Here is a 14,693-nt window from a genome sequence, read left to right as displayed (position 1 = left end):
ATGAAAACTTTTAAATATAGTTGTTACTATTCCCATGACATCGGAAGCAGAAAGGTGTTTCTCTACCCTGAAGAGAATAAAGACTTTCTAGCGCAGCACAATGAGCGAGGATAGACTTATTGCTCTTGCTATGTTGTCAATTGAAAGGAACTTTGTTCGAGACTCTGCGGACTTCAATGAAACAGTTATTTCTTATTTTGCATATGGTAAAACTCGGCATATAGGCCTACCGTATTTTCTGCTCCTCTCGTATTTGATCACATTTCTAGAACTTATGTCATCTTAGTTTAGGAGGTTACGGCCCACGATGGAAGAGAAGCTGGCTGAGAGGGGGAGAGGAGAGATTTGGGGGGGGGGAAGGCATTTTTTTCTTCTTTTGAACCCCCAGTGATGAAAGTCACGCGCCGCCACTGGTTCCTTTCTGTGTTGTTCCTCACATAGCTGATTAGCTTTTCAAACAATCCACATCAGAATCAGCGCCACTCTTTCGAGGACTACACACCCCGAAAACCTCAAGTTGCCTATTATTTTTAGAGATGAGCCTTACACGTAGAATTTCATGTTCCTCATCCTTAACAAAATAATAATAATAACAATAATAATATACTGTATGTTCATATGCATATTCAATAAAAAAATAGTAGCGAGCTAGTTGGCCGTACTGTTAGGGTCGCGTACCTGTGAGCTTGCATTCGGGAGATGGTGGGCTCGAATCGCACCTTCGGCAGCCCTGAAGATGGTTTTCGGTGGTTTCCCATTTTCACACTAGGGAAATGTTTGGATTGTACCTTAATTAAGGCCACGGTCACTACCTTGCCAATCCTATCCCTCTCCCATCCTTATGTCGCCGAAAACTTTCGATGTGCTAGTGCGACGTTAAGCAATTAGCAAAAAAAGAAAAAACGAATGAGTGCATGGTATTTTATATTCCTAGCATTAAATATTTTATCAGACTTAGTTTTACCGAGCTCGATAGCTGCAGTCGCTTAAGTGCGGCCAGTATCCAGTATTCGGGAGATAGTAGGTTCGAACCCCACTGTCGACAGCCCTGAAAATGGTTTTCCATGGTTTCCCATTTTCACACCAAGGAAATGCTGGGGCTGTACCTCAAGGCCACGGCCGCTTCCTTCCCACTCCTAGCCCCTCCTTGTCTCATCGTCGCCATAAGACTTATCTGTATCCGTGCGACTTAATGCAACTAGCAAAAAAAAAAACTTAGTTTTAATTATTAACATAATACAATTCATCTCTCTCCGACTCATTGGCTGAATGGTCAATTTTGAGGCCTTCGGTTCAGAGGGCCCCGCGTTCGATTCCCGGCCGGGTCGGGGATTTTAATCGCCTCGGATGAATTATTCTTGCCCGGGGACTGGCTGTTTGTGTTTGTCCCCACACTTTCCTCTTCATATTCACACAACACACTACACTACCAACCACCACAGAAACACTCACTAGTGATTACATCCCTCCGTATAGGGTTGGCGTCAGGAAGGGCATCCGCCCGTAAAACAGGGCCAAACTCACATGTGGGACACATTTTGCACCTGCGACCCCTCGGGTGTGAGAAAAAGCGGTAGAAAAAGAAGAAGATTCACCTCTCATGTAGATACAAACTCTGTGGATACCCACAACAAACATATCTACAGTATAGCTTGAGTTGTTTCTGAGGAAAGTGTACCTGGGAGGAACTTATACAGTACCATGCACTCAGTCCTTTTTGAGACCAGGAAATTATTTGATAATAATGCACGACTAGATATTTCGGAGAGTAAAGATATCTTTATCACAAGGCACACTGGATGTAGACCTGGAGCTGGGTACAGAGAGAGGTCCTAACTACAATGAGTTCCAAATTCTTTAAACTGAATTTATTCATCTTAGGACTGTGCTGGTTACAGTGTAGTTGTTTCTATAGATCTCCTTGATGGGCAGCGAGTCACCCATGGAAACACGATCGCTCGTGTGCAGCAACAAAACCATGGAAGCACGATCCCTCGTGTGCAGCGACCTAACCGTGGAACCACGATCCCTTATAGACAGCAGCCAAACCATGGAAAGGCCTGACTGGTACTTGGAAAATACAGATAGCCTGGCGAGTAGTGTTGGCTACTGAATGCATGATAATAATAATAATAATAATAATAATAATAATAATAATAATAATAATAATAATGCTATATTTTTACGTCCCACTACCTACTATTTTACGGTTTTCGGAGACGCCGAGGTGCCGGAATTTAGTCCCGCAGGTGTTCTTTTTACGTGCCAGTAAATCTACCGACACGAGGCTGACGTATTTGAGCACGTTCAAATACTACCGGACTGAGCCAGGATCGAACCTGCCAAGTTGGGGTCAGAAGGCCAGCGCCTTAACCGTCTGAGCCACTCAGCCCGGTGAATGCATGATTCGAAGCAGTGTATCGATTCATTCAAGTGTCCGAGTGAATCGATTCACAGGAACGGCGAGCTCACGGGACACGATTCAGCTTACTCCCAGCGGACAGTGTTGAGTGGCGCACTCACGGCTCACTAGCGGGACACTGGACGTTGGCGGGGAGCCGAGCTTCCGCTGCAGCGAGACAGTGAATCATGGCACACTGAAACAATCGTGCGCAAGCACGACTCAGTGAGACACAAGTTACACACGGCTCCTTATCGGCACACTGGACACTGGCGGAGAGCCGAACTTCCTCTGAAGCAATACATATAGAGCCATGGTACACTGAAAGAATCGTATGCTATAATGGACTCTCGAGCTCAGCTCATTTGAAAATAATACCCACTTACATTCACTGTCCTCTTCTTACAGAGAGGTTTAAATAATAGATGGATTTATTTGGAGTGTTAAAAAGGTAGTCAAAGCACAATTCTAAAGTAGCTAGTAAGTAGGCTATTAGGTTATACTATTCATTAGTTTAATGAATCTTAGTATTATAACTTAGTTGACATTTGGCAATTAATTAAACTCGACTCTAGCCTGCCCTATGACTATGAGTCATGCTCCTGACCACTCAAACGTGCCTGTTTTATATTGCGAAGAACGGCTCAGTATTCTCTCAGTTCGTGTGTCACATCGTTGCACAATACTTCAATCATATGCGGACAGTAAGTGAGCCGAATGACGCAATAACTTAACCAACAATATGTTGAATCAGAAAACCAGTGGACTACTGTACACCTCGGGTAGCCTATATAAAATATGACGATTTAAAAAATTATCTCCTGATAGAAAAATACATATTTCAAAAATGACTGAGCGAGTTGGACGTGCGGTTAGTATCGCGTAGCTATGCGCTTGCATTCGGGGGATGGTGGGTTCGAATCCCACCGTCGGCAGCCGTTAAGATGGTTTTCCGTACTTACCCAATTTTCACACCAGGAAATGCTGGGACGTACTTTAATTAAGGCCATTGCTGCTACCTTCCTAATCCCAGACCTTTCCCATCCTGCGTCGCCGGAAACCTTCGATGCATTAGAGTGACTAGCATTTTCTCTAAGGAAGGAGTTCATAGTATGAAGACCAGATGGCAGCAGCGAGCACTGAATGCTGTTGCTGCTGTCTTACCAGTACATACTACACAGATGCAGTAGGAGCGGCGACTCTAATGTGCCGTGAATCGGATCACTGTATCGATTCAGTAACGTGAACGGAATCAAATGAATCGATTCAGTAAAATGAATCGAATGTCCCATCACTACTGGCGAGGAGAGTGAGTCAGCGGGAAGCATGTACGTTGAAATGAAATGAAATGGTGTATGGCTTTTAGTGCTGGGAGTGTCCGAGGACAAGTTCGGCTCGCCAGATGCAGGTCTTTTGATTTGACTCCCGTAGGCAACCTGCGCGTCGTGATGAAGATGAAATGATGATGAAGACTACACATACACCCAGCCCCCGTGCCCGTGAAATTAACCAATTATGGTTAAAATTCCCGACCCTGCCGGGAATCGAATCCGGGACCTTTGTGACCAAAGCCCAGCACGCTAACCATTTAGCCATGGAGCCGGACAGCATGTACGTTTTCTCGCTGTGACTGCTAAGCTCGTCATTTATTTCAGTGCATGCACATGATATTTACATATTTGTCCTAACCATCTGTGATCTTATACATTATCCTATCTTCAATTACTTTCAGTTTTCCTGTTACGTGTATTAATTTATCTGTATGTATGGGAGAGCTAATTCGAGCGATGGCCTTTTATATAGATCTAGCTCCGACGTAATGTTCTTAAATCTTGAATATCTCCGTAATCCCTGGATCGATTTTCAAGAAATTAACATGAGGAGACATTTGGCATGTGCACTGTAAAGTTCCATTCTGTCTGAATCGATACTTCACTTGGTTTAGGATATAGAAAGTATTCTTGGAGGGGTGATTCCTGATCGCATAACGCAACCTGTCCTTGACACCACGCTGTCTGTGTGATGACGACAGTAGAGTTGTGCGGCTTGACTACTTGCTCCTGCGAGACTTAGTATGAGCGCTGAAAGTACACTCACTAATACTTTATAAATTCTCTGACGTATTTTATTTAAGAAATACTTGATGTACGGTCAATTCCAGTACAGTATGTATGTATGTATATATCTATCTATCTATCTATCTATCTATCTATCTATCTATCTATCTATCTATCTATCTATCTATCTATCTATCTATCTATCTATCTATCTATCTATGTTTCAGAATGCGCAGCATATGCTTTCGAGCCTGACCCAAATTTGAAGGCCAAGAAGAAGGAAAAGCTCCTAAATGAGACGGTACCCTTGTACATGGACAAACTGGAGGAACTGGCTAAGAAGAACGGGGGACACTTGGCTGGTGGCAGGGTTTGTAGATGTGTTCATTGTTATTGTAAAACAAGTTAACAAACTGTGAGTACAATGCCAACAAAGTAGGAAGAATTAATTGATTTAATTAAGTTCGATCTATTACTTAAATAAGTAGAGAAAAAATCTGATAGGAAATACTATAGTGAACAAGGCTTTAGGCAAGGATTACCCTTCTTGTAACGCACCCCACTTCAATCAATCAATCAATCAATCAATCAATCAATCAATCCTGATCTGCATTTAGGACAGTCACCCAGGTGACAGATTCCCTATCTGTTGTTTTCCTAGCCTTTTCTTAAATTAGTATTATTATTAAATTTTTGTACATCTCCCTTGGTAAGTTATTCCAATTCCTAACTCCCCTCCCTATAAAGGAATATTTGCCCCAATTTGTCCTCTTGAATTCCTACTTTATCTTCATATTGTGATCCTTCCTACTTTTAAAGACACCACTCAAACTTATTGGTATACTAATGTCATTCCACGCCATCTCTCCGCTGACAGCTCGGAACATACCACTTAGTCAAGCAGCTCGTCTTCTTTCTCCCAGTTCTTCCCAGCCCAAACTTTGCAACATTTTTGTAAAGCTTCTAAATGAGACGGTACACTTGTTATATAATAATAATAATAATAATAATAATAATAATAATAATAATAATAATAATAATAATCACCCAGAACAAATCGAGCTGCTTTTCTTTGGATTTTTTACAGTTCTTGAATTAAGGGTCTCATACACTGGAACCATACTCTAGTTGGGGTCTTACCAGAGACATATATCCCCTCTTTACTACCTCTTTACTTCCTTCTAGTTAGTTCCATCACTTTCTGAATCAGCTGCCCTTACCATATTAACTTATATGCCATTTGTTGGTCATACTTCCTGTCGTTCGCATAACCTTCCCAGTTGTCATTTGGTAAATTCAGATCTCCCGCTACAATCACATTCCTTTCCATGTCCTTTCACACATAGCTGAGTATCTTACCAAATAATTCTGGATCAGCGTCAGCGCTACCCTTTCCCGGTCTATACAATCCAAAGATATCAATTTACCTATTACCTTTATAAATGAGCCTTACACCTAGAATTTCATGGTTGTCATCTTTAACTTTTTCGTAGCTTACAATTCCTACTTTCACCAAAATGAAGACTTCCCTTCCTTCCATTCCTATCTCTACGATACACACTCCAATTAATTAGTTCTAGCCCTTTCTTTACAGTACTTCTACAGTTCAACACTAACATTTTTATGTCATCCCTACTTGACTTCCAGATCCCTGTACCCTTAACACCGTCCCCTGGACCACCCCGTTACCCTGAATGTACCTTCCTATAACCCTTCCAAACAAATTTCCTAACTTATACGTACCACTGCGGTTTAAGTGAAGGCCATCTGAGCGGAAACCCCTATCTCCTAACCACCCATTAGGATCTAGAAATATCACTCCCAGTTTCCCACATAACCACTCTGTAGTCTAATTTTAATCCCCAGTCACCCTCCAGTCAGTATCCCTCCTACACAGTATTTCACTGATAACAATCTCCGCTTCCTTAAACTTCTCCCGTGCTGCATTTACCAAATCCCACACATCCCCAACTATGCTGGTACTTATACCAGCTTGCTTTACGTTGTTGGTACCAACGTGAAGCACTACCGCCTTCTACTTCCCCTCCTCCTTCTCTTCTACTGTCTTGAACATCTGTATCAACGTAATTCCTGGATAACACTATACCCTGGTTCCCTTTCCTCCACACACTTTCTACACATGTCTTACACTGCAATCCCCCATGACCAGAGCCTCAACCCTACCCACCTCAATTGATACTCTCCCCTCCTGGTCAGGCCTATCTTTACCGACAGCTGCAGCAGCTACTTCCTCCTTCCTTTTATCCATCCCATGACCCTGTTCCACTTGACTTTTCCTATCCTCTACTCTACATTTCTCTCTCTTACCATCTCTCTTCCTCCTATTTCCACACTTCTCAACAACAGTTCCCTGTTCCTCATCTTCCCTCTGTTGTTCTGCCTGCAGTGACTCGTACCGATTTCTCACAGACACCTGTCCTGAATTGAGACCTTAGCCTGCAATCTTCTTCCCCCTAGAACATTAGACACCTGTCTTCTACAGTTCCCCCCTTTCCTGCCCATCCCTATTTTACACCTACTGTATCCTGTACATTATTTGAGGGAGGCCTACTTTCCTTCCTGTCTTTTGAGATAATCCTAATTATCTCCCTCAGACTCTCCAACTCCTCTCTCACACTCCTTAATGCCTGGCCACACCCACAGTTCCTACACTTGCACTCCTTAGCCATTCTTTACGGAAAATGAAAGGAAAACGGAAAATAAAATAATTATGTGCAAAAATATGAAAGGAAAGAAATATTGTCTAGAATAGTACTCAAAGATTACACTACAATAAGGTAATTAATATAATACTACACTACAGTACTACTTAGTTGTACTCTATTTTTATCCTATAACTCCCTAATAGGATAAAAACTGCCATTAATTACTGAATACCGAATGGAATACACAAGAATTCCTTGAACACCCGTTAATGGATCCGTACCTCTATAGGTCTGATTATTTCCTTCATTATATTATATATACATATCTTATATATAAAATTGGATGTTGGTATATTTGAAGCTAATAGACTCAAAAACTACTGGACCGATTTCGCTGAAATTTTCACAGTTTTTTCTTATTACATCTGAGAGGGATTATAAAGTGGTTTGAACGAAATCTGATTGGTAGTTCGGCGCTAAGGGGTGAAAAATTGGGGAAGATAAGCAAACAGCAAGTCTGATCAGCGGGTTACCTACCCAACAGCATCTGAAGATTATGATGTGTTTCTTAAAACTTATTAAAAGTCTAAGTTCTGTCCCCATGACACAGGGGGTGAGAAGGTGAAAAAATGTCGCAAAGTACGAAAATGACGATATTAGTGACGAATTCGTAGTCTTTGGGGTACCTGGGATGAACTGTGACACTCTGAATGCCGTTTAACTCAAAGTTCTTTCCCAATCGGTATGGTAAACATATTATGACTTAGGTCTGCTGTTTGGGAAAGAAAACTGTAGGGTAAGACACACATACGGGCGGGATCGTACAGTATACGAAATTACTGTCCTGACTGACTGACTGACTGACTGCTTCATCATCGCCGAACCAAAACTACTGGACATAAAGAAATGAAATTTAGGATGTTAAATTTATATTACGATGAAGGTACATGCTAAGGGAGGATTTTTGGATATTCCACCGCTAACGGGGTGAACAGGGGAGCGAATTTTTAGAATGAGTATCTATATCTCAAAACTTAACAGTTTAAAGACGTTAACATTAGTATTTGGAATCTCCTTTAAAAATAAAGAAACACGCGTATTTTTGTTTCCGGAAATTCCTTTTAAAGAGGGTGCGGTGAAAAGAGGTTGAATACTTTTTACGAGGATACTTATATATTAAAAACTGAAGATCTTACAGACGTGAAAATTGGTATTTGGAATCTTCTTTAAAAATAAACACATTTTTTTACTTTTGGAAAATCCAGTTTTATAGGGGTGAACGGCATTGACAAAGGGGGTGAGTTTTTTAAAGACTATATATATCTACAGTATTTCTCAGAAAGGTAACATTTTATACATGTGAAAGTAAAGAAACACAGGTAATTTGTTTTCGGAAAATCCGCTTAAGGGGAACTGAAAAAGGGGATGAATTTTTAAAATGAACGTATCGACAGCACATCTCGAAAACTTAACATGTTACAGACGTGAAAACAGGCACTTTTAATCTCTTTTAAAAATAAAAAACCCCATATTTTTTGTTTCGGGAAAAACTCTTAAGAGAGGGGGGTGAAAAGGACTGAAAAGGGAGTGGAATTCGTTTTATTAGGATGCTGATATCTCAAAAATTGAAGATTTTACAGACGTGAAAATTGGTATTTGGAGACTCCTTTAAAACTAAAGAAATGCGTATTATTTTTTTCGGAAAATTCACTTAAGGGGGTGAAAGAACTGAAAAATTAGGTGAATTATTTGTATGAGGACACTTATATTTCAAAAATTAAATGTGTTGCAGACGTGAAAATTGGTATTTGGAGTCTCTTTTCAAAATAAAGAAACACGATTCTTTTGTTTTCGGAAAATCCACATAGGTGGGAATAATTGAGACATTAGTTGAATTATTTTTACGAGGATACTTGCATCTCAAAAACTGAAGATGTTATAAACGTGAAAATTGTTATTTGGAATCTCCTTTAAAAATAAAGATGTATTTTTTGTTTTCGTAAAATCTACTTAGGTGGATTGGGGGTGAGGATAGGACTGATAAAGGGGTTGAATTATTTTTATGGGGATACATATATCTCACAAACTGAAGACGTTACTGACGTGGTGTTTGGAATCTACTTTAAAAATAAACATTTTTTTACGACTTGAGAGAAGAATATTTCTCACACCTACGGTTCTAAGTCGCATCTTAGCCCCAAAAGGCAATAGAACAAACGTGGTTTACAAAGACTTGCCGGGGTAAATGAAACTCAATTCTTCGGTGAGTTTTTATACTTTAGGGATTTTCAGATAATGTCTTAGTACAGTACCGAGGGACGATTACTTTTATCAGATGTCGAAATCTACGGGAGAGAAGCCATGGGTAACTGCTAGTACAATTATATTTCTTGAACTTCCATTTGCAAGAGAGGCATTAACATTACAACTTGTAATGGGAAATTATTTCTAAGTTAAATAATAATGATAAATCAAAAGTAACACGTTCTATGTATGTGTGGCAAAATTAGCTGAATGATTTTTTAAAAAGAAATTTTGATAAACTTTTCTTAGAACACGTTCATTAAATATCTGATTCTTGGTTAGATGTTGCAAAACATGTAGTTTTATAGAATAAATGGATATATATTTAATCAAAACCGTTATTTTAACATTTTAAAATATAAAATATTGATATTTTAAGAAGAAACTATCTTTAAAATTAATTTTACTAGCGTACGCAACTTATTGACAGAAATCTTACTCACTTTTAGACATGTATTATAATGTAACTCTTCTTGTCTGTATATTCTTGACATTTCAGAAAAAGTGGAAGTCCTTGGAAAAAATTGAGTAGGTTAAACGTACCTAGCTAGCATATTCTACAAGATAAAATTACTTTCATTGATCTACATTACTGTAGATGTAGAGCTGTACATTGCATTATTTTTATTTTTAACACTCATCTAGTAAATAGAAGTGCATGAATAATAATTCTAAATGGATCTCTTCTAAGGAGTAAAAAGTGTCATGTTCACGTTCCAGTATGCTTAAATACTTGTATTATGTCCCTATACCATACACTTAATGGGCCTATCCGAAATAAGCAACTGCAGACAACTTAGTTCTTCAGGTAACATATTTTTTTCTAAGAGAATGTCGGTACCAATCCTTCAAATTTACAGTTGCAGTGACCCATGATCCTTCCTTGAGCATCCATTAATGTATCCGTACCTCTATAGGTCTGATTATTTTCTTCATTGTATTATAATGTTGTGTATTATCTAAGGAGCCAATTGTCTTTAATATTACAGCTCACCTGGGCTGATGTTTACTTCGCTGGAATGCATGAATCCTATAATCTCTTCACACACCAGAACCTGGTTGAAGGTAGACCCAACCTGAAGTCAATCGTGGACAAGGTGTACTCTATTCCTGCCATAAAGTCTGTGGTTGATAGGCGGCCACCTGTCGAAGACTGGTGAAGACTTGGGCAGAATCTAGTGCATATTTGTAGTCTCTTCAACAACTTACATTGACAACATTCAGACTTGCTAAGCAACAGAAAACTACCTCACTCCTCATTTTCCTACCATGCCTCTTCACTGATGGAGAGGCCATCTACGACAGCAGATGGCAGAGTTGTTGAGGATCTGACATAAATATAATGCATAAGACTGTAGATGCCATAGCAAGTAAATTACTTATTACCTTATGAAAATACATCTATTCTTTCTTAAAAATGTGTCTATTCTTTCCCTTTATCATACATACGCTATAATATTACAAAACAGTTAAATTCTGTGGCTTGGTTCTAAAAGGACAAACGTCCAAATACAGCTGTTTACGAGCTATGAGAATTTGAAATTTTGCTAATAATTTTCCAACAATGTTTGAAATATTTAACCTTAAATAAGTTTACACATTCTTTGTCGAAATCAACTTATTGAAATTAAAACCTACAACCTGTTTTCCAGTCATTGACCCGGATGTAATGAATGAAGCACATATAGGCTGTTAGTACGATGGTGTCGCCACTCCCAAAGTGATTATTAATGAATGATAGATGCTATGAAATGAGAATGGAGAGTGTTGCTAGAATGAAAGATGACAGGGAAAACCGGAGTACCCGGAGAAAAACCTGTCCCACCTCCGCTTTGTCCAGCACAAATATCACATGGAGTGACCGGGATTTGAACCACGGTATTCAGCGGTGAGAGGCCGACCCGCTGCCATCTGAGCCACGGAGGCTAAATCAAATCAACTTATTAAATACCAAAATTTGTATCGCTTTTTAAAAAAATTCCCAAGTCTCTAATATTTGTCGGTAATCAAACATTATCGACAAGGGCTTATTTCATTAAACGTTAACTGTTCGTTTAACATGTATCAGTCACATTGGCCCGTTTAATATATTGTAGTGTTCATCGCCATAAGACCTATCTGTGTCCGTGCGACTTAAAGCAAATTGTATACACCAGGTGATCCACCAGCGCTGTACTTTCCACTTATAAGTGTCCCAAATACACTAATGATGAATGGGAGGTCTAATAACTGATTTTCACAGGGGTATTACTGCCCGAAGCAGGTTACATCAGAATACGAAGAGATAACAACCGGATGGCCGCTCGTTGTATGTTCCTCAGCACTACCCGTCTAATGCGCCCCCTTGCGTTAGTAAGCCTCGTTTTCGAACGCATAGTAATAAGCTGGTATTTCGTACAGCAGTACTACAGTTGCTGTCGAGATATCGACGATGGCGTATTCAATGACGACGAATGAAAATGAAACTCTTCAACCTGTTTCCAGTCATTCAACAGTGTCAGGAATGGAATGAATGTAGCCTCCATCTAGCGGCGAGGATAGGAATTGTGCTAGCTGCAACTAATGACTGACAAATGAAATGACATTGGAGAGTGTCGCTGGAATGAAAGATGACAGTGAAAACCGGAGTAATCCAGTCCCGCCTCCGCTTTGTCCAGCACAAATCTCACTTGAAGTGATCTTGGTTTGAACCACATAACCCAGCAGTGAGAGGCTGGCGCGCTGCCGCCTGAGCTGCGTAGGCTCTACCAGTTACGACGAATATACAGACATAAATTTAATCTACGGAGAATCTGGTCGGAATGCAGGCGAAGCTTGCAGACGGTATGCACAGGAGTTTCCAAATAGCCACCTGCACTCTATATACGTATTTTGCCGAAGGGAGTTGAAATTAGGAGCTAATGGATCGTTCAAGGCACGTACCACATACAAGCAATTCTTTGGTAGAGTGAAATTTCTGTACGTGTACACATCAATGTGTTATTTAACTTTATTTTCTGCATCTTTGGCGTATTTACAAACGCACCCTGTTACAAAAGGACTGTAGTAAAATGACTGATATGTGTAGGGCTCCTCTGTAAATAAGTGACTAGGCATCCCATTCATCATTAGTGCATACGGGACTCTACGGGGCTGGAGGGTCACCTGGTATAGTGTAGGCCAGGATTAAACGCGTTTCTATCTGTTACTATCTCAATTTTGATTTGTTTTAAATGACATCAGCCCTTTTAGAAGCAAGTCATCATCATCATCATCATCATCATCTGTTTACCCTCCAGGTTCGGGTTTTCCCTCGGACTGAGCGAGGGTTGTTACCCACTCTCCCCCGAATATTAGTTCACAGCTACATGACTCGAACCGCGTAGCCAACTCACTTGGTAAGTGTTTCTGAAGTGGATGGTATTGTGGTGTAAAAATGAAGATGTGTGTAAACAGAAACACCCAGCCCCACAGCTAGGGTAATTAACTAGACACGGTTAAAATCCCTGGCCCGGCCGATAATCTAACCCGCGACATTCCGAATTACGCTCACCATTCAGTCAAGGTCTAATTCTGAATCATTTTTTCATCACTACGAAGTGAAAGGTCAACGTTCAAGTGTAACTACACTCCAAAATTGCAAACAAATGGCATACCATAGCAAACCCCCTCCCCCTCTAAAAGTTTCACTTATGATACTAAAGTAAATAAAAATGTCGTTGCTTTTACGTCTCAGTAACTACTTTCATCTACTACCACAACAAAAACTAGACTTTTAATAAACAGTTTTGCGTTTAAAAGAAAGGCCTTTCCCGGACACACGAAATAATACACTGACTGACAGAGCAAATGCAACACGAAGAAGGAGTGGTCAGAATTTTATGCCAATTGCAGGGTAGACTGACGTCACTGAGGTATGCTCATGATGTGAAATGCGCCGCTGTGCTGCGCACGTAGCGAACGATAAATGGGACACGGCGTTGGCGAATGGACCACTTCATACCGTGATTTCTCAGCCGACAGTCATTGTAGAACGTGTTGTCGTGTGCCACAGGACACGTGTATAGCTAAGAATGCCAGGCCGCCGTCAACGGAGGCATTTCCAGCAGACAGACGACTTTACGAGGGCTGAGAAGGGCAGGTTGGTCGCTTCGTCAAATCGCAGCCGATACCCATAGGGATGTGTCCACGGTGCAGCGCCTGTGGCGAAGATGGTTGGCGCAGGGACATGTGGCACGTGCGAGGGGTCCAGGCGCAGCCCGAGTGACGTCAGCACGCGAGGATCGGCGCATCCGCCGCCAAGCGGTGGCAGCCCCGCACGCCACGTCAACCGCCATTCTTCAGCATGTGCAAGACACCCTGGCTGTTCCAATATCGACCAGAACAATTTCCCGTCGATTGGTTGAAGGAGGCCTGTACTCCCGGCGTCCGCTCAGAAGACTACCATTGACTCCACAGCATAGACGTGCACGCCTGGCATGGTGCCGGGCTAGAGCAACTTGGATGAGGGAATGGCGGAACGTCGTGTTCTCCGATGAGTCACGCTTCTGTTCTGTCAGTGATAGTCACCGCAGACGAGTGTGGCGTTGGCGTGGAGAAAGGTCAAATCCGGCAGTAACTGTGGAGCGCCCTACCGCTAGACAACGCGGCATCATGGTTTGGGGCGCTATTGCGTATGATTCCACGTCACCTCTAGTGCGTATTCAAGGCACGTTAAATGCCCACCGCTACGTGCAGCATGTGCTGCGGCCGGTGGCACTCCCGTACCTTCAGGGGCTGCCCAATGCTCTGTTTCAGCAGGATAATGCACGCCCACACACTGCTCGCATCTCCCAACAGGCTCTACGAGGTGTACAGATGCTTCCGTGGCCAGCGTACTCTCCGGATCTCTCACCAATCGAACACGTGTGGGATCTCATTGGACGCCGTTTGCAAACTCTGCCCCAGCCTCGTACGGACGACCAACTGTAGCAAATGGTTGACAGAGAATGGAGAACCATCCCTCAGGACACCATCCGCACTCTTATTGACTCTGTACCTCGACGTGTTTCTGCGTGCATCGCCGCTCGCGATGGTCCTACATCCTACTGAGTCGATGCCGTGCGCATTGTGTAACCTGCATATCGGTTTGAAATAAACATCAATTATTCGTCCGTGCCGTCTCTGTTTTTTCCCCAACTTTCATCCCTTTCGAACCACTCCTTCTTGGTGTTGCATTTGCTCTGTCAGTCAGTGTATATTACGGCACATGTGTGACAAAGCAACTCCATTGCCTACTCCATGCCC

The 14,693-nt window shown here is 41.5% G+C and overlaps 1 protein-coding gene across 1 annotated transcript in view; it reads left to right on the top strand.

Moving 5' to 3' along the window:
- Positions 1–10,846, top strand: part of LOC136856789 (glutathione S-transferase) — a 39,185-nt gene extending 28,339 nt beyond the window's left edge. The window contains exons 3-4 of the mRNA XM_067134900.2: positions 4,686–4,828; positions 10,418–10,846. Of these exons, the coding sequence (XP_066991001.2) occupies positions 4,686–4,828; positions 10,418–10,588 (314 nt within the window). The 3' untranslated portion in view covers positions 10,589–10,846. The remainder of the gene's footprint in view (positions 1–4,685; positions 4,829–10,417) is intronic.
- The last annotated feature ends 3,847 nt before the right edge of the window (positions 10,847–14,693 follow it).

The sequence above is a fragment of the Anabrus simplex genome, chromosome 1, assembly GCF_040414725.1.
Source record: "Anabrus simplex isolate iqAnaSimp1 chromosome 1, ASM4041472v1, whole genome shotgun sequence".
Classification (NCBI taxonomy): Eukaryota; Metazoa; Arthropoda; class Insecta; order Orthoptera; family Tettigoniidae; genus Anabrus; species Anabrus simplex.
The sequence above is the reverse complement of the archived record's forward strand: the minus strand, read 5'-3'. Positions and strand labels throughout refer to the sequence as shown.